This window comes from Giraffa tippelskirchi, chromosome X (genome assembly GCF_054371585.1).
Source record: "Giraffa tippelskirchi isolate mGirTip1 chromosome X, T2T-mGirTip1v1.2.pri, whole genome shotgun sequence".
NCBI lineage: Eukaryota > Metazoa > Chordata > Mammalia > Artiodactyla > Giraffidae > Giraffa > Giraffa tippelskirchi.
The window spans coordinates 149702592-149723507 of record NC_137289.1 but is presented as its reverse complement, the minus strand read 5'-3'; the positions used below and the strand labels follow the sequence as shown (position 1 = coordinate 149723507).

Sequence of the window (20916 nt, the reverse complement as noted above, 5' to 3'; positions counted from 1 at the left end):
CTGCGGGCTTGGGGTTTTCATACAATCCGCAAAGCGAGCTCGCGGCCACTCCTTGTTTTGTTTTTTACCTGGAGGATAATTGCTTCATAATACTGTGTTGGTATCAACATGAATCAGCCACAGGTATACACACGTCCCCTCCCTCTTGAACCTTCCTCCCACCCCATCCCACCCCTGTAGGTTGGCACAGAGCACTGGATTGAGCTCCCTGAGTCACACAGCAAGTTCCCATCTATTTTAAACATGGTAGTGTATATATTTCTATGCTATTCTCTCAAATCATCCCACCCTCTCCTTCCCCTACTGTATCCACAAGTCTGTTCTCTATTGCAGCCCTGCAAATATGTTCATCAGTACCATCTTTCTAGATTCCATATATATGCGTTAATATACTTGTCTTTTTCTTTCTGACCTACTTCGCTGCGTCCAATAGGCTCTAGGTTCATCCACCTCGTTAGGACCGACTCAAATGCGTTCTTTTTTTATAGTTGAGTAACATTCCATTGTGTATATGTACCACAGGTTCTGTGTCCATTCATCTGTTGGTGGACATCAGGTTGCTTCCATGTCCTAGCTATTGTAAAACGTGCTGCGATGAACATAGTTGTTGTTGTTCAGTTGCTGAGTCATGTCCAACTCTCTGTGACCCCATGCACCACAGCACGTTAAGCTTCCCTGTCCTTCACTATCTCCAAAGTTTGCTCAAACTCATGTCCATTGAGTTGGTGATTCCATCCAACCATCTCATCCTCTATCATCCCCTTCTCCTCCCGCCTTCAATATTTCCCAGCATCAGGGTCTTCTCCAATGAGTCAGCTCTTTGCCTCAGGTGGCCAAAATCTTGGCATTTCAGCATCGATCCTTCCAATGAACATTCAGGCTTGATTTCCTTTAGGATGGACTGGTTTGATCCCCTTGAAGTCCAAGGGACTCTCAAGACATTGGGGGTACATGCGTCTTTTTCAGTTATGGTTTTCTCAGGGTATATGTCCACTAGGAGCACTGTTGGGTCGTATGGTAGTTCTATTCCTAGTCTTTTAAGGAATCTCCATATTCTTCTCCATAGTGGCTGTTATCAATTTACATTTCCACCGACAGTGCAAGAGGGTTCCGTTTTGAACACATCCTCTCCAGCGTTAAACATGTTGGATGTGTTAGGAACGCTTTTCTTGACTCCTAGAGATAACCATGGATGTGTGGCACTGTATTAATACCTCAGTCGCTACTCTGTTACAAAGCATTATCCCTTTGTCAGGTTTAGTTGAAATCAAGTTCACACGGAAACCTTGTTACTATATCATGCTCTCAAAAAAAGAAAAAAGTAAATAAGTAAAAGATGTGACTTCCTTCTGGCTATGCGGAATGGCCAAAACAACTTCAAAAGGTCAAGACAGCTTGTTTTTAATGACTTCTCAAGGTCAAGGCAGCCTGTTTTCTAAAGCTGTGAAGTCACATGCATTCCTATGATTTGTGCAAACACAGGGGAATCACACTATTTAAACTCACTGATCAAAAGAGCATCCTTTTCTGAACAATGCCGATTTCATGTCTTAATCAGAACTGCTCAGAAAGATCTGTGCTGTTTAAGCTCGGGGAGACCCCTGTGTTCCCCAGTCAGATCTCTCTCACTGATGAAGTCTGTGGTCCACCTTGATAGAATGGCTGTGAGCAGATCACTTTACCAGAGTGCAATAGCCAACCCCTTTTAATCAGAGGAACACGAGATCCTGCTGTTGTCTGCATTTTTAAAGTTAATATTGTGGGTTTGAGGGGATAGTGTCACTACTAGATTTTCCTGTCATTCTTTTTTAAGATTGAAATATAGTTGGATTAGTGGAGGAGGGCATGGCAGCCCATTTCAGTATTCTTGCCTGGGAAATCCTATGGACAGAGGAGCCTGGCAGGCTACAGTCCATAGGGTCGCAAAGAGTCACCCATGACAAAGCGACTGAGCACACACATAGTTGGTTTACAACGTTCTGTTAGTTTCAAGTGTGCAGCAAAGTGACTCAGTTATACACATGTTATCTATTTTGTTTCAGATTGTTTTCCCTTATAGATTATTACCGAGTATTTAGAGTAGAATTCCCTGACCTATATAGTAGGTCCTTGTTGATTGTTTATTTTATATATAGTAGTGTGTGCCTGTTAATCCCAAACTCCTAATTTATTCCTCCCCACCTTCCCTCTTTGGTAAGCATAAGTTTCATTTTTTTTTCTATCCCGTGAGTCCATTTCTGTTTCATAGGTAAGTTAATTTGTGCCATATTTTTAATTCCATATGTAAGTAATATATTTTGTTTGCCTCTGTCTGGCTTACTTCAGTTACTATGATCATCTCTAGATCGATCCAAGTTGGTGCAAATGGCATCCTCTCATTCTTTTTTATGGCTGAGAAATATTCCACTGTATATATGTAGCACATTTTCTTTATCCACTCACATGTCGGTGCACATTCAGGTTGTTTCCATGTCTTACACATTGTGAATAGTGCTGCTATGAACATAGGGGTCCATATATCTTTAGTTTTCTCTAGATGTCTGCCTGGGAGTTGGCTTGCGGGATGCTAGGATAGCTCTAGATGTCTGCCCGGGAGTTGGCTTGCAGGATGCTAGGATAGCTCTATTTTTAGTTTTCTAAGGAACCTCCAAGGCAGGAGGAGAAGGGGTCGACAGAGGATGAGATGGTTGGATGGCATCACCGACTCAATGGACATGAGTTTGAGCAAACTCCGGGAGTTGGTGATGGACAGCGAGGCCTGGCGTGCTGCAGTCCCTGGGGTCACAAAGAGTCGGACAGGACTGAGCAACTGAACTGAACTGAACTGAATGCTGTTTTCCACAGTGCTACATCAACTTGTATTCCCATCAACAGTGCAGAAGGGTTCCCTTTACTTCCCACCCTCCACAACACATAATATTTGTAAACTCATTTTCACCTTTTCCCTAAAATACCCTCCCTTAGCTGGGACCAGAATAACCTAAGATTCTCATAGAGTTTCCAGTCTCTTCCTCGTAGTTGAAAATTCCCCGAAGTCTTGGATGAGAGCATGATATTCCTGGCTCTGGCTTTGGTTTCGTTCCTCTCCGAAGTCAAGGTCACCCAGCAGGCGGCTCCTCTCGTCAACCCCCACCTCCCTTCTACTCTGCCTAAAGGCAAGTAATAAATGCCAGTGGAGTGTATAAATTAACTCTGTAGATAGCGTCTGTAGAAACATTGGTTGGCAGGGGTGGGGGCTGAAAATCATGTTTTCCTGTGTGTGCCAGAGAGGAGGCTTTCCAAATTTGCTGAGACCTGGATGGAAGGTCCTGAAGTTGCTGGAACTTGAAGTGCACATTCTACAAGTTGCTGATGAGCTGGAGTCCAGATTGCTTCTGAGTTTGGCTTCTCTTTGCCTCCTATAGTCACACAGCTTTCAGAGCAATGGATACTTTCACTGGGAAAAAAAAAAAAAAGAGCAAGAAGCTCTGGTAGTTTATTAGGAGGTGGTTGCGTTCAGGTTCATCATTCAGTCCGTGGACTGTAGCCCACCAGGCTCCTCTGTCCATGGGATTCTCCAGGCGAGAATACTGGAGTGGGTTGCTATTTCCTCCTCCAGGGGATCTTCCCCACCCAGGGATCGAACCCAGATCTCCTGCATTGCAGGCAGATTCTTTACTGTCTGAGCCACTGGGGAAGCCCCATTCAGATTTTGGCAAATAGTTTCATCAGCTTCCTGAGAGTGGGCCATGCTGGCCGGTCTTGCTACTGGCAGGACTTGTGTGCTAGGAGTTCCCTGGGATTTTCTTCTTTGAAAGAAGCTCATATGTTATACCCAATTAGAAGTTCACTCCTTTGGTTAAATTCCACTGACAAGTGTGCATTTATTGAGTCTACACAGTATGCCAGGCACGGGGCAGCTTCTAAGGCATCGTGGAAATGGATACAGGGACTCTGACTACTAGTAACTCATATTCTTCTGTTGAGATGGAGCTCTAAGGACATGGTGTCAGATAACAAACTAGACAGGAAGCTCTGAGAAGGGATCAGTGGAGGTTGTTCACCTAACCTGGGAATTGAGAGACCCTTCCAGGAGATGCTGGCCTTTTGCAGGCTGGTGTATGGAAGTGTTGGCTGGCAGGGAGGAGAGGTGGAAAGTTCATTCCAGGCAGAAATGAGATGCTTCTGGGGAGCGAAAAGGCAGCTCAGTGTTTCTGGAGATGAAATTGTGAACAAGGGCTATTAGTGATGTAACTGAGAAGAGGTATCCTACATCCCCATTAATGCACCCAATAGAATGAATGGAAGGGGATGGATGAATGAGTAGACAGATAAATAGATACATATGGATGCATAGATGGATGGATGAATGCATAGATATAGATGGATGGATGGATAGACAGATATAGAGGGATGGGTAAATATAGATAGAAAGATAATAGATAGATAGATATGGATAGGTAGATATAGATTGATGAATGGGTAGACATTTATAGATAAATGGATAGATATAGATGGGTAGATGGATATAGATGAACGGGTAGATATAGACAGATAATAGATAAATAGATATGGACTGATAGGTAGATATAGATCAATGCATGGATAGATATATACAGATGGTTGGATAGATATATGTAGATGGGTTGATATAGATAGCTAATAGATAGATAGATATGGATGGATAGGTAGATATAGATCGATGAATGGATAGACAGATATAGATGGATGGATAGATACAGATGTATGGATGGATAGATAGATATAGACGGATGGGTTGATTTAGATAGATGATAGATAGATATGGATGGATAGGTAGGTATAGATCAATGAATGGATAGATAGGTATAGATGGATGGATAGATATAGATGGATGGATGGATAGATAGATATAGATGGATGGGTAGATATAGATAGATGGATAATAGATAAATAGATATGGGTGGATAGGTATAGATCAATGAATGGAGAGATAGATATAGATAGATGGATAGATATAGGTGGATGGATGGATAGATAGATATAGATAGATGGGTTGATACAGATAGATAGATAATAGAGAGATATGGATGGATAGGTAGGTGTAGATTGAGGAATGGATGGATATAGATGGATGGATGGATATAGATGGATGTATAGATATAGATGGATGTGTAGATATAGATAGATAATAGATACATAGATATGGATGGATAGGTAGATATAGATTGGTGAATGGATAGATATAGATGGATGGATAGATATAGGTAGATGAATGGATAGATAGATATAAATGGATGGGTAGATATAGATAGATAAATAGATATGGGCAGATAGGTAGATATAGATCAATGAATGGATAGATAGATATAGATGGATGAATAGATATAGATGGATGGATAGATAGATAGGTATAGATAGATGGGTTGATATAGATATATAGATAGATATGGATGGATAGGTAGATATAGATCAATGGATGGATGGATATAGATGGATGGGTAGATATAGATAGATAGATAATAGATAAATAGATATGGACTGATAGGTACATATAGATCAGTGCATGGATAGATACATATAGATGAGTGGATAGATATAGATGGATGGATAGATACAGATAGATGGGTTGATACAGATATATAAATAGATAGTAATAGATAGATAGATATGGAGGGATAGGTCTATATAGATCAATGAATGGATAGATAGATGTAGATGCATGGATAGATATAGATAATAGATAGATGTGGATGGATAGGCAGATATAGATCAATAAATGGATAGACAGATATAGATGGATGGATAGATATAGATGGATGAATGGATGTAAAGAAACAAAATAAATGTGTGTGTGTATATATACAACACGTGTATATATGTATATGTATATATATGTATGTAGGTATGCAGTTATTTCCATTTGGGTAGTAGTTAAAATTGGAGGTCAAGAATATCACCCAAATCCGGTACAAGGAAAGGCTGAAGGAGTGAGGATAAGGATGCACTGAGGAATAATACAGAACATCTCATGCTTGTGGCTGGTCTGATTGGGTGGACAGCGGCTTAATTCCTTGAGGATTAGGACTCCTGGGCAGAGACTGTCTTTAGAGCTGGAATGATAGGATTGTCCTTGTAGGAACGTCGTAGAGTGTTGTCACAATGATTTAAAAGGCTGTGAGTGCAGTGTCTCCTAAGTGCCCTTAGTGAGGGCAGGGTTGACTGTTATGTAACTGCCAGAGTGCAAGACCATTGTTGGCAGATACATTACCCACATCACCTGTATCCCCAGAACTGAGAACAGTACCTGACATGTTATAGGAAATGGTTTTTGAGGGACTTCCCTGCTGGTCCAGTGGCTAAGACTCTGAGCTCCCAATGCAGGGGGTTTGGGTTCAATCCTTGGTCAGGGAACTAGATCCCACCTGTCAAAACTAAAGAGGTTGCATGCTGCAACTAAGATCTGGTGTGGTCAAATAAATAAGTAAATAAGCATTTAAAAAGGAGTGATTTTTGAGTCAATATGTAAATGAAAAAAAAACACTTGAGCTTGGGTTTCAAGGATCAATGAAAGTGAAAGTCACTCAGTTGCATCCAACTCTTTGTGACCCCATGGACTATACAGTCCATGGAACTTTCCAGACCAGAATACCGGAGTGGGTGGCCTTTCTATTCTCCAGGGGATCTTCCCGACCCAGGGATCCAACCCAGGTCTCCCGCATTGCAGGTGGATTCTTTACCAGCTGAGCCACCAGGGAAGCCCAAGAATACTGGAGTAGGTAGCCCTTCCTTCTCCAGGGGAATCTTCCCAACCCAGGGATAGAACTGGGGTTTCCTGCATTGCAGGCGAATTCTTTACCGGCTGAGCTACCAGGGAAACCAAAGGATCAATGGTTTAACTCAATGAGGAAAGCAATGGAAGAGTGTGATTGTCTTGGAAAAATCCATTGATAGTGGCAACGGATTGGATATGGGGTTTGAGGGAGAAGAAGACATCAAAGCTGTCTGTTATGTTTTTGGCTGGTGTGATTGGGTAGGTAGAGGTTCCCTTGAGGAATTGGGAACTCCTGGGCAGAGACCCGTATTGGGTTGTTGTATGGAGAAGTGTATGGGGTCATTTGGAATAAGAAGATGTGTGGAATATAGAAGGTGAGATGGCAGATGATCCAACAAAGGAGACAACAGAGAGAGTGACAGGGAAATGAGAGATAACCAGGAGAGAAAGTGGTTCAGGGAAGAACATGATCTGCAGAAATGGATGCTGACAAAAAGTCCAGTTCAGCTGGAATTCCATCACTTCCACTAGCTTTGTTCATAGTAATACTTTCCCGAGGCCCCCTTGGACTGCAAGGAGATCAAACCAGTCAGTCCTAAAGGAAATCAATCCTGAATACTCATTGGAAGGATGGATGCTGAAGCTCCAAGACTTTGGCCACCTGGTGCGAAGAACTGACTCATTGGGAAACACCCTTCTGCTGGGAAAGATTGAAGGTAGGAGAAGGGGATGACAGAGGATGAGATGGTTGGTTGCCATCACCGACTCAATGGACATGAGTTTGAGCAAATTCCAGGAGATAGTAAAGGACAGGGGAGCCTGGTGTGCTGCGGTCCATGGGGTCGCAGAGATGGACACAACTTAATGACTGAACATCGACGTGAGTTCAATCCCTGAGTCAGGAAGATCCTAAATGGCAGTCCACTCCAGTGTTCTTGCCTGGAGAATCCCATGGGCAGAGGAGCCTGGTGGGCTACAGTCCATGGGGTCGCAAGGAGTCAGACACGACTGAAGCGACTGAGTACGCGTGCACAGTGAAGATAGTTGGGGTCAGTGAGGATGTCAGGTTTCCAAGAAGATCATGGGAAATGAGATCTAACACATAGATGGAAGACTGATCTTTGTACAGATTGCAAAGTATAATGCTTATACTGGATTATGTATAACCGAATCACTTTGCCGTATGCCTGAAACTAATGCAACATTGTAAGTCAACTATATTCTATCTATTAAATAAAAAAAAAAAAGAGCAGTGCCCCACAAAGTATGGCAGTTGAGCCAGATCCAGTCTGATGGCTGATTTGGTAGACCAGGATTTTCTGAAATAAAGCCATCCTCATTTGCTGGAGTCTGGCCCTGCTGTTTCTGAGCTTCTGAGAACTTGGGCAAAGTACTGACACTCCGTGAAATAGTGTTTCCCGCCCCCCCCCCCCCAGCACCGGCTCTTGAGAGAGAACACGTGCCAACCCTTGGCTCAGATGATTTTACTGTTTGATGTCTTGCTTCAGTCGTCACCTTCAACTTTTCAAACCAGGTCAGTTATTTTAAGGGTGTTCTGCAGTTCTTCACCTCTCCTTTTCATCAGTGGTGTGAGCAGACAACGGTTCTTTATTTTCACCCTGTTCAGCGGTGGATAATACTTTGATAGACGCTGGGCAGTTCTGTGCCCTGTCCCATCTATATCTGGTGGCGTTTTAGTCTCTTGAATGAATACATCGAGGAGAATGGAAGCTAGAGCCTCTTGGGTGAGATCTGCTTGAGTTAATTACATTTGTCACATGCTTCCTTGTTGTTGTTTAGTTGCTAACTTGTGTCCTACTCTTTGTGACCCCTCCGTGGACTGTAGCCCGCCAACCTCCTCCATCCATGGGATTCTCCAGGCAAGAATACTGGAGTGGGTTGCCATGCCCTCCTCCAGGGGATCGTCCTGACCCATGATCGAACGCTCTTCCTGGGGATCTTCTGGACCAAGGGATCAAACCCTCATCTCTTAAGTCTCCTGCACTGGCGGGCGTGTTCCTTACCACTAACACCGCCTGGGAAACCCCACATACACACTGCTGCTAAGTCGCATCAGTCGTGTCTGACTCTGTGCCACCCCATAGACGGCAGCCCACCAGGCTCCTCCGTCCCTGGCATTCTCCAGGCAAGAATACTGGAGTGGGTTGCCATTTCCTCTTCCAGTGCGTGAAAGTGAAAAGGAAAAGTGAAGCTGCTCAGTCGTGTCCGACTCTTCGTGACCTCATGGGCTGCAGCCTACCAGGCTCCTCTGTCCATGGGGTTTCCCAGGCAAGAGTACTGGGGCGCCATTACCTCCTCCCACATACACACTACTATATATAAAAGAGATACCAATGAGGACCTCCTGTATAGGACAGGAACTTGACTCAATCCTCGGTAATAACCTAAGTGTGAAAAGAATCTGAAAACGAATAGATATATCTGTGTATAAGCAAATCACTTTGCTGTGAAGCAGAAATGAACACGATATTCTACATGAACTACCCTCCAATAACAGTCTGTTAAAAAAAAAATACCCAATGCTCTATGCCTGTCCCCTCCTCCTGTGAGGAATTGAGACACTGGAACTGTAGCTTGGTTGTTTAATTTGGGCGAGCACTCTGGAGAGGCATTGACAGCTGCGTGCTTTAGCGCTGAGCCACCAGGGAAGACTCTGCTTCCTTCTGCTTCACATCAACCCGGGGAATCAGTGTTATCTAGGCAGGGAGACGCCTAAGAGGAGGAAAAAAAAGACAAATGGAATATTTCATACAACTCTGTGCCCAGATGAAGCAAAAGAGTGACAAGCATATGCTCCTGCCACTCAGAGGCATTTGACCTGCCGCGTGGCAGCATCCAACAAAGACAGAAATGGAAGGCTGGTTTGGAGACAGCTGTTCCTAACAAGAGTCTCAGAGTGAATGGTGGGGGAATTTGGCAGAAAGATTGACTCAGCCATCATCCCTTTATGATTCTCCATCGGGACCGAGGACCAGCAGGATGTTAAACGTGCGAATTTGACAGTGTCTCGACCAGCGTTTTAAATTTAGACCGTGCTCTTTTCTCTGCTCAGGCGTTTTCGGAAAGAACGAATCCGGCCTCCATCACCTCTTTTTTCTCTTGTATCTTCCTGACAACCCCCACGCCTTGCTCTGCTAACCATCTTTCTCCTTCCCTAGCCAACTCAAAGGCTGTTGATTTAGAGCTGGTGTTCCCCCAGGCAAGAGGCATCCTCTGGGCTTCTTCTTGGTCCCCAGTTATGCACAGCATGTTTTAAAGCCATGGAGCACTGCTCCGGGGTGGATGGCGGGGAAGCAACGTGTCTGTTTTTCCATCCATCCCCATGTTCTCTGCCAGAGGGACCCAGTAGCCCTGGCCTCTCTGAGCCCAAGGCTGCCATGTTTCCGTCTGCCTTCCCCAGGGTCCGTGAGCGGGAGGCCTTGGTGAGCATCTTCTGTGGACATTCTGACCCACTCCCTGCAGCCCTCCCTACAGCCCCTCCTGTTAGCCCTTTCATGTTCTGCTTAGTTACTTTTGAATCTCTTCCCAGGCAGCGCTAGTGGTAAAGAACCTGCCTGCAACTCAGAACGACCCAGATTCAATCCCTGGGTCAGGAAAATCCCCCTGGAGAAGGAAATAACAACCCACTCCAGTATCCTTGCCTGGAGAATCCCATGGACAGAGGAGCCTGGTGGGCTACAGTCTGTGGGGTCGCAAAGAGTCAGACACAACTGAGCAACTAACACGTTCACTTTCTTTCATATGTGCAAAGCTTGTTTTCCCAACTAAACAGTGAGAGCTATACCAGTCATAAAATAATAGCCATGATGAAAATGGGTCTTCCTGGTGGCTCATAAAGTAAACAATCTGCCTGCAATGCAGGAGACCTGGGTTCAGTCCCTGGGTTAGGAAGATCCCCTGGAAAAGGAAGTGGCAACCCACTCCAGTGTTCTTGTCTGGAGAATCCCGTGCACAGAGGAGCCTGGTGGCTTACAGTCCAGGGGATCGCAGAGAGTGGACTGAGTGACTGACTCTAACTGAGATGAAAATGCTACTCTTGGTGCTCTCCTGCCTGCCAGGCCAGGAATCCTAGTCCCATGGAATACGCACACCTTCCGTGTTTGTAACGTACAGCACGGCACGGTTGATCTGAGTGCCCACGGGCACAGGACCAGTATTTTCATTTCCTGGGTCTGCCTTAACAAGTTGCCACTGCTTCTGTGGCTCCGAGCAACCCAAGTGGATGATCTTATGGTTCTGCAGGTCTGATGTCCAGAATGGGTCCACGAGGGCTAAAATCAGGGTGTTGGCAGAGTCGCGTTCCTTTATGAAGACTCTTGGGAAGGCCCACTTCCTTGCCTCTTCCAGTAGCAAGAGACCACCTGCATCCCTTGGCTTGGGGCAGCTCTCTGCATCCTCACAGCTCCTGATGTAGCATCCTGAAACCTCTCTGACTACAGCTCTGATACCAATGCCCCTGACTCTCTCTTTCCCTTAGAAAGACCCTCATGATTCTATTCGACCCACTCACAGAGTCTGGAATTAACTCTCCTTCTGCCATATAAGGTGCCATATCCCCAGATTCCATTCGGAGACATGTGGGGGCTCCACTGGGCTTCCCAGGTGGAGCTAGTATTAAAGAATCCATCTGCCAATGCAGGAGACGCGGGAGACATGGGTTCGATCCCTGGGTCTCCAAGATCCCCGGAAGGAGGAAATGGCAACCCCCTCCAGTACTCTTGCCTGGAAAATTCCATGGGCAGAGGAGCCTGGTGGGCTACGGTCCGTGGGGTTGCAAACAGTCGGACACGACTGAGTGACTAAACACGCAGCACACAGGGGCAACATTATCCTGCTTTCCACCAGTGGTAAAAGCTAGAAATGGAATTGGAGCCCCAAGACTTCAGAGTCGTTGTTGTCAGTCTCTTTTTTTCTTTTTGTCAGTCTTGGTTGCTGCAAGATTTCAGCGTCCCTGATTACAGAGGCATCACTCGTGTCCACCACGCAATGCTGACCATGTGTCAAGCATGTAGTGACCATGCCATATATATTGGGTTGGCTGAAAAGTTTGCTGGAGACCTGGGATCGATCCCTGGGTCAGGAAGATCCCCTGGAGAAGGAAATGGCAACCCACTCCAGTACTCTTGCCTGGAAAATTCCATGGATGGAGGAGCCTGGTAGGCTACAGTCCATGGGATCGCAGAGTCAGACACGACTGAGCAACTTCACTGCAAAAGTTTGACTTTTCCGTGACATCATATGGAGAACTTGAACAAACTTTTCGGCCAACCTTATATATATGTGTGTGTGTGTATATGTATATATGTGTATATATATATATATATATGTATATACAAAACATATATTATCATGTATTATATATTATTATATATATTATATACAGTATGTTATATTTTATATATATTATGTATACTAGCTGAAAAATTGATGCTTTTGAACTGTGGTGTTGGAGAAGACTCTTGAGAGTCCCTTGAACTGCAGGGAGATCCAGCCAGTCCACCCTAAAGGAGATTAGTCCTGAACATTCATTGGAAGGACTGATGCTGAAGCTGAAACTCCAATAGTTTGGTCACCTGATGCGAAGAGCTGACTTATTTGAAAAGACCCTGATGCTCTGAAAGATTGAAGGCGGGAGGAGAAGGGGACGACAGAGGATGAGATGGTTGTATGGCATCACCACTTCAATGGACATGAGTTTGAGTAGACTCCGGGAGTTGGTGATGGACAGGGAGGCCTGGCGTGCTGCAGTCCATGGGGTTGCAAAGAGTCGGACACGACTGAGTGACTGAACTGAACTGAATGTTAAAATTGTATATGACTTTATATATAATATGTTATATAATATATTAAAAGTATATATAACTATATATGTTATAATTTATATATATGAATATATATTAAACATATAATTTATACATATTATAATTATAGATAACTTTATATACTTTATAATTTATATATGAATTATATATAATGTTATATATTATAATTATATATGAGTATATAAATTTAACTATATTATAACTATATATTTTATAATTTATATATAAATATAAAACATATAATTTATATATATTATAATTATAGATAACTATATATTTGCAGTATAAAATTATATGTTATATATATTGCATATTGCATTATACTGAAGTTGAAACTCCAATAGTTTGGTCACCTGTTGTGAAGAGCATAATAATCATCAGGTATAATCATATATAACTTAATATATTGTATATATTTTTCATCACAATAGACACAATGTATATTTTAGTAATTTTCTTTATTTTTGGCTGTGCTGGGTCTTCATGGGTACCCGGGCTTTTCTCTAGCTGTGGAGACCGCGGGATATTCTCTCATTGTAGTGCTTAGAGTTTTCGTTGCAGTGGCTTCTCTTGTTATGGAGCGCAGGCTCCAGGACACTCAGACGTCAGTAGCTGCAGCTCGTGGGCTCAGTAAGTCCAGCCCCGTGGACTTTAAGCACAGGCTCAATACTTGTGGCCCATGGGCTTTGTTGCTCTGAGGCATGTGGGATCTTCCCGGACCAGCGATGGAACCCTGTGTCTCCTGCTTTGGGAGGCCGGTTCTTTCTCACTCGAGCCCCCAGGGAAGCTGCAGATACTATGAGACTCTCACCGCATCCCTGTCGTCAAAGCACTTAGTTCTTCCAGACTGGCCGCGCCAGATCGAGCGTTGAAGAGGGCCCTGCGGGCGATCATTGGAAAGACAGATCGCCTTGACGCGTGTCCTTCTGCGTTCCAGGGGGAAAAGCCAACAACTGGGAAGGAGGCATCCGGGTTCCCGGCATCCTCCGCTGGCCGGGAGTGATCCGCGCCGGCCTGGAGATAGATGAGCCCACCAGCAACATGGACGTCTTTCCCACGGTGGCCAAGCTCACAGGGTCTCCTCTGCCGCAAGACAGGTACCGTGACTCCCAGCTACCTGGGACGCTCTCGCTCAGGTTTTGCAGGCCAGGGGGTTCTGGTTCACCTGCTCCGTGGCAGGCTGCCTGCAACTGGACCGGTTATCCACGCCCAGTTATGGAGGATAACTTGTGGGTTAAGGGGGCTTCCCTGATGGCTCAGTTGGTAAAGAATCCGCCTGCAATGCGGAAGACCCTGGTTCGATTCCTGGGTCGGGAAGATCCGCTGGAGAACGGATAGGCTACCCACTCCAGTCTTCATGGGCTTCCCTGGTGGCTCAGCTGGTAACAAATCCGCCTGCAATGAGGGAGACACTGGTTCGATTCCTAGGTCGGGAAGATCCCCTGGAGAATGGGTAGGCTACCCACTCCAGTCTTCATACGCTTCCCTGGTGGCTCAGCTGGTAACGAATCCACCTGCAATGTGGGAGACCCTGGTTCGATTCCTAGGTCGGGAAGATCCCCTGGAGAACGGATAGGCTACCCACTCCAGTCTTCTTGGGCTTCCCTGGTGGCTGTGGCGGGCCCAGCAATGTAAGCATGGCTCTGACCATCCTTTTATCCCAGGGGAAAACAAAGTCTGAGGCCTGAAGGGGCTGGATGCTCCATTTCTTTGTTTTGTTTTGTGTTCTTTCATTTAAAGTTTATTTCCCTATCATTTTGGATCTGCATTTTTTTTAACAGAGAATAATTGGTTTATGATGTTGTGTTGGTTTCTGCTGTACCACAGTGTGAATCGGCTATAAGGATACATATATCCCCTCCCTCTGGAGCTTCCCTCCCACCCCCATCTACCCCTCTGGGTCATCACAGAGCCCCAAGCTGAGCCCCCTGTGCTATACAGCAGCTTCCCACTAGCTGTCTGTTTCACACATGGTTGTGTGTGTGTGTCAGCACTGCTCTCTCAATCCATCCCATCATCTGCTCCCCCTTGTGTGTCCACAAGTCTATTTACGTCTGCGTCTGTATCCCTTCCCTGCAAATGGGTTCATCTATGCCACTTTTCTGGATTCCATATATGCATCAATATCTTGTATTTGTATCAGCTGACTTAATTGCTTCTAGTCTCTGGGTCAACCCACGTCTCTAGGAAAGATCCAACTTTGTTCTTTTTCATGGCTGAGTAATATTCTATCGTATTCATGTCCCACTTCTTCTGTACCCATTCACCTGTTGATGGACAGCTGGGTTGCTTCCGTGTCCTGGCTGTTGTAAACAATGCTGCAGTGAACATTGAAGTACATATGTCTTTTACATACGCGATGGGCTTCCCCAGTGGCTCACCTGGTAAAGAATCTGCCTGCAACGCGGGAGACCTGGGTTCGACCCCTGAGTTGGGAAGATTCCCCTGGAGAAGGAAACGGCTACCCACTCTGGTATTCTGGCCTGGAGAATTCCATGGACTGTATGGTATATGCCCAGGAATGGGATTGCAGTCTTTAGCTGAGCCTCCCTCTTTTGGCATTCGATGGATTTTCTCTCCCTCTGTCTCTCTCTGTCTGTCTCATCTGCCCATCATCAGCTTGCAGCAGGGCATCTGGGCAGATGCTCTTTAACCTGCCTCCTCTCATCACACACGCCTCCTCCCGGCCCCACCCAGCAGCTCTTTGCTTGCAGGAGCACCGAGAAAGGCAGCTGGCTTCTCCGTCAGGCCTGTTTCCCCAGCACGTCTTCGTTTAGCAGGTTCTAAATGAAACGTCTTTCTCTTCAATTTAAATACAACTTCCAATGACATTGCCAGCAGTTTCTCCTTAAGTGTTATGACCCATCCGAAGAGTTCTGAGTGAGGCCTGCTGATTAATTGTTTTCATTACTCAGGTGGCAGGCGATGGGGGCACACGGGCCACAAATCTGGTTTAAATTCAGCTGCTGGGGGAACCCAGCGCAGACTGGAAAGCAGGGACGAAAACCACAGCTCAGCCAGAGCTGAGTCCAGGCAGAAGTTCACTCAGCTCCCATTGTGTGCAAGCTTGGTTCACTCTTACCTTTTTTTTTTTTTTTTTTCCAAATTTCTACGTTGAGTGTATACCTTCTGCCAGAAGTGTGCCCACGCACCACACACACACACACACACACGTGAGAAAGGTGAAATTATAGAGTATAGCCCTTCTTCTGTGTTATGATCCATCTGCAGAATTCTAAGTGAGGCATGCTGATTAATTGCTTTCATGAGTTCTGGTCTCAAGACCCTCACAAACACTTCACCGATCAAGGAACCCAAAGGTGCTCTGCTTCTGTGGGTGGTATCCATCTATGTTTGCCATATTAGTAATCAAATCTTCAAATCAGAGTCTTTAAACACAAGAGCACCCAAGCAGACATTGAGTCGGCTGGCAGAGTTATGACGGAGCCACTGGGGAGAGACCCTCCATGAACTCGTGAAAGACCAGTGATACAAGAGATCAAAGAATGTTTTGAATCACCGTGGAGATCGTTTCAGCTGGTAGACCTCCTGATGGATCTCAGGGAATGCCCACGGGTCTCTGGACCACACCTGGAGAGCAGCTGGTGCTCCGGAGAACAGAGATCCTGGAGCCGTATTGCATGCAGGGCTTTGCATCTTGGCCGTTTTAACAGCTGCCAAAGCCCCAAACTTCCTGGTCCTTGGTTTTTTCTCCTGCAAATGGGTTCAGCCTTGCACGCCCCCGACTGGGTTGATGTGGAGATGGAAAGCGTCAGAGACTGGCAAGTGCAGAGTGGAGAGGCATGAATACTTGTCCTTTGTGCTTCGTCCACCATAGGGAAAAAGAGTTACTGCAACTTCCACATTTAATCTCCATCAGGGGTTAGAGGGTCCTCACTTTGAAGGCTGAAAGGGGGCTTCGAAGATCTTACCCTCCAGTCACACTGTTCTTTTGCCTTTCCTCTAATGATGGAAAACTCGGCAGTGGGAACTCATCGAAAGTTCTTCTTCTTCTTCTTTTTTTAAAGAGATTTTGTTTAATCTATTTTTCCACTCTGTGTGGCATGAGGGATTTTTAGTTCCCTGACTAGGGATCGAACCTGTGGCCCCCTGCAGTGGAAGCATGGAGTCTTAACCACTGGGTTGCCAGGAAAGTCCCAAGCATCTTTTCTTGTAGACAATCAGAAGTCTCCCCGCTTCTGTTATCTGCTCTTTAGCCCTGGTTCTTTCCCTCGGTATAAGTGTGAATAGTATTGGGAACGGGGCACACAGACTGTTCAGATTGTTGTTGTTGTTCAGCCTCTAAGTCATGTCTGACTCTCTGCGACCCCAGGGACTGCAGCACGCCAGGCCTCCCTGTCCATCACCAACTCCCGGAGTTTACTCAAACTCATGTCCATCGAGTCGGTGATGCCATCCAACCATCTCTTCCTCTGTCGTTCCCTTCTCCTCCCACCTTCAATCTTTCCCAGCATCAGGGTCTTTTCAAATGAATCAGCTCTTCGCATCAGGTGGCGAAAGTATTGGAGTTTCAGTTTTAACATCAGTCCTTTCAGTGAATTTCAGGACTGATTTCCTTTAGGATGGACTGGTTGGATCTCCTTGTGGTCCAAGGGACTCTCGAGTCTTCTCCGGCACCACGGTTGAAAAGCATCAATTCTTGGCTCATGATAGCATCACTGCTCTTTTCTCTCAGAGTCTCACTGCTGACACCTCCTCCCCATCCCAGCCTGAGGGTGATGCAAGTCAACCTGATTTTCTCACATGTGCCTGTTGATGGAGGAAGCCAGCCCGCACCCCTGTTAATCAGACCCAAGTCTTTTCTGTGTGAGCCAGTTTCATCAGTAGAGCCCTTTCTGAATACTGAAGATTCTTCCAATGGATCTCATCCACTGATGGTGTTACTCAACCCAATGATATTGAGTGTCTGGGTGGAGGTCCCTCTTAGATGTCATTGTCATCCTAGAGGCCGCAAAGATAAGAAAACAGAGATCTGCTTCCATGTCACTCATGAGAATAAAATGAGTTCTCAGTGTTCTGTTTAGATAATGTTAGGTCCAGAAAACAACCTTTTATGTCTGCCCTGGTGACTCTGAGCATCTAAAGGAATGGTTTTCGGCTGGGGTGGCTGTTCCTCGCAGCGGCCGTTTTTCAATGTCTGGAGACATTTTTGATTGTCGGGACTCAGGATGCTGCTGGCATCTCGTGGGTGGAGGCCAGAGATGCCCCCCAACGGCCTACAGTTTGGTGGACGGCCCCGGAGGAGCCCCACCACCACCACCACCATGAGAGGGAGTGATCCTGCCCAGTATGTCACTAGTGCTGAGGTTGAGAATTCTGCTCAGAAGCTTATTATTGCCCTTTCATGGAAAATGTTGTTATAATGAAAACCTTATTACAACTTTTCAGTAATGACTGCTGGATAATATTCTATTTATCCATGCGGGCGTACTCAGTCGCTTCAGTCGTGTCCGACTCTTTGCGACCCCATGGACTGTAGCCCACCAGGCTCCTCTGTCCACGGGATTCTCCAGGCAGGAATACCAGAATGGGTTGCCATGACCTTCTCCAGGCGATCTTCCTGACCCAGGGACTGAACCCAGGTCTCCTGCAAGCAGATTCTTTACAGTCTGAACCCCCAGGGAAGCCCCCGATTTATCCATGTCCATCTATAAAGCCAACACCTGGATATTTCCTCTGTAGAAAACAACCTGAACTCTTTCTCGCTACGATGAATGGGAATCAGCATTCCTGATCGCTCACTGGAGAAATGTCAAAGGGACGTTTCTCAGGAGAAAAAGCACATACAGAGGGTTGGACCCAGGTTACGGGATAATCACTTAATCAAGCACCCTTACATTTTTCCACACATTTTATCGCACGAGAGGGCCTTTTGTTCACAAGACCCTCTGCAAGGACAAGGACAGCCTTGTCGTTCTGAAGAAGCATCTTGTGTCTGGTAGATAGCTCTCCTGATCAACCCAAGCTCGGTGAGAAATGAAAGCCTTTCCATGCAGAGTTTCTACTTAGCTACGAAGAGCAGTGATCCCGGGGTTACACAGAGAGACTGTCGTGTGGCTGAGTCTCCGCCATGAGGTTTCTCTAATTCAGCCCCGTGGTGTGCCTTGTATGGGAGTCCCGTCCACAGAAAATCTTCCCTCCAGACCCGCTTGAGGGGTGTGTTTGCTTTTGGTGCCGTAGCTTACCTGTGGCTGTCACCCCAGTACGTGCAGAAAAATCCTTTCCCCCCTGGTCTTCTGGTAAGCTGATTGCAGAAATAAACGGAGGACTGTCTCTCTTTGTGATATAAGACATGGGCAGCGAGATCTCGGAACATGGTACAGGTGCCCCCGTTGGCAAGGCAGAGATTGGGAGAAAGATGTAGATAACTAATGTATGATTTGCCAAGGGGGGCGGGAGGGATGGAATGAATTGGGAGATTAGGATTGAAACATGTACATTACCATATGTGAAATAGTTCATCAGTGCAAGTTGATGCATGAAGCACGGCACTCAAAGCTGGTGCTCTGGGGCAACCTGGAGGAATATGGTGGGGAGGCAGGTGGGAGGGGGGGTTCACGATGGGGGTGACGCATGTATACCTCTGGCTGATTCATACGGATGTATGGGAGAAACCGTCACAATATTGTAAGGTTGACAATCTTGTACATTACAATATTGTGAAGTAAATATCCTCCAATTAAAACCAATAATTTTTTTTTTTTTAAAAAAAGAGTCTGTCTGCCAATGCAGGGGACAAGGGTTCAGTCTCTGGTTTGGGAAAATCCTACCTGCCACAAAGCGACTCAGCCGGAGCACGACCACTATGGAAGGGTACATGCCCTAGACACTGTGCTCCACAGCAAGAGAAGCCACCGTGGTGAGAAGCCCCCGTATCGCAGCTAGAGAGGAGCCCCCAACTCGGGAAAACCCGTGCAGCAACAAAGACATGGCACAGCCCCCCAAAATTAATTAATTAATTTAAAAGAAAGAGACAGTCACCCCAAGCTGTTGAATTGGACCTGAAATTCGGCCGCGGTGCTCCTTGATGTTGAACTGTTAATATCCTCATGGTTGTCAGGAGTCAGGAGCCCAGGGAGAACCAGCTCACTTTCCAAGTTAGACACAATCTCAAATGAGCACATTTTCATAGAAGTGAGCAGATGCCAGGAAGGAACACATCCAAGTCTTTAGGCCACGGCTATCCTGCAAACTTGCTGTGAAAGCTTCAGTTCGTTGACAGAGAAGTCCAGTTAGACAATTCCCATAGAGAACTATGGGCGGACGTTCGTTACATTGTACAGGAGGCAGGGATCAAGACCATCCTCAATAAAAAGAAATGCAAAAAGCCAGAGTGGTTGTCTGATGAGGCCTTACAAATAACTGAGAAAAGAAGAGAAGGTAAAGGCAAAGGAGAAAAGGAAAGATATATCCATCTGAATGCAGAGTTCCAAAGAATAGCAAGGAGAGATGAGAAAGCCTTCCTCAGTGATCAATGAAAAAAAAATAGAGGAAAACAATAGAATGGGAAAGACTAGAGATCTCTTCAAGAAAATTAGAGATACCAAGGGAACACTTCATTCAAAGATGGGCTCGATAAAGGACAGAAATGGTATGGACCTAACAGAAGCAGAAGATATTAAAAAGAGGTGGTAAGAATACAGAGAAGAACTATACAAAAAAGATCTTCACAACCCAGATAACCATGATGGTGTGATCACTCTCCTAGAGCCAGACATCCTGGAATGCTAAGTCAAGTGGACCTTAGGAAGCATCACCACGAACAAAGCTAGTGGAGGTGATGGAATTCCAGTTGAGCTATTTCAAATCCTGAAAGATGATGCTGTAAAAGTGCTGCACTCAATATGCCAGCAAATCTGGAAAACTCAGCAGTGGCCACAGGACTGGAAAAGATGTTTTCATTCCAATCCCAAAGAAAGGTAAAAGTAAAGAATGTTCAAACTACCGCACAATTGCACTCATCTCACATGCTAGCAAAGGAATGCTCAAAATTCTCCCAGCCAGTCTTCAACAGTACGTGAATCATGAACTTCCAGATGTTCAAGCTGGATTTAGAAAAGGCAGAGGGACAAGAGATCAAATTGCCAACATCCATTGGATCATCAAAAAAGCAAGAGGTTCCAGAAAAACACCTACTTCTGCTTTATTGACTATGCCAAAGCCTTTGACTGTGTGGATCACAACAAACTGGAAAGTTCTTCAAGAAATGGGAATACCAGACCACCTGACCTGCCTCCTGAGAAATCTGTATGCAGGTCAGGAAGCAAAAGTTAGACCCAGACATGGAACAACAGACTGGTTCCAAATTGGGAAAGGATT

At 45.5% G+C, this 20916-nt stretch overlaps 1 protein-coding gene across 1 annotated transcript in view; it reads left to right on the top strand.

Moving 5' to 3' along the window:
- LOC145536930 (steryl-sulfatase-like) overlaps positions 1 to 20916 on the top strand; it is a 142544-nt gene that overhangs the window by 102917 nt on the left and 18711 nt on the right. Inside the window, exon 11 of the mRNA XM_081567235.1 lies at positions 13514 to 13673. Coding sequence (XP_081423361.1) covers positions 13514 to 13673 — 160 coding nt within the window. The remainder of the gene's footprint in view (positions 1 to 13513; positions 13674 to 20916) is intronic.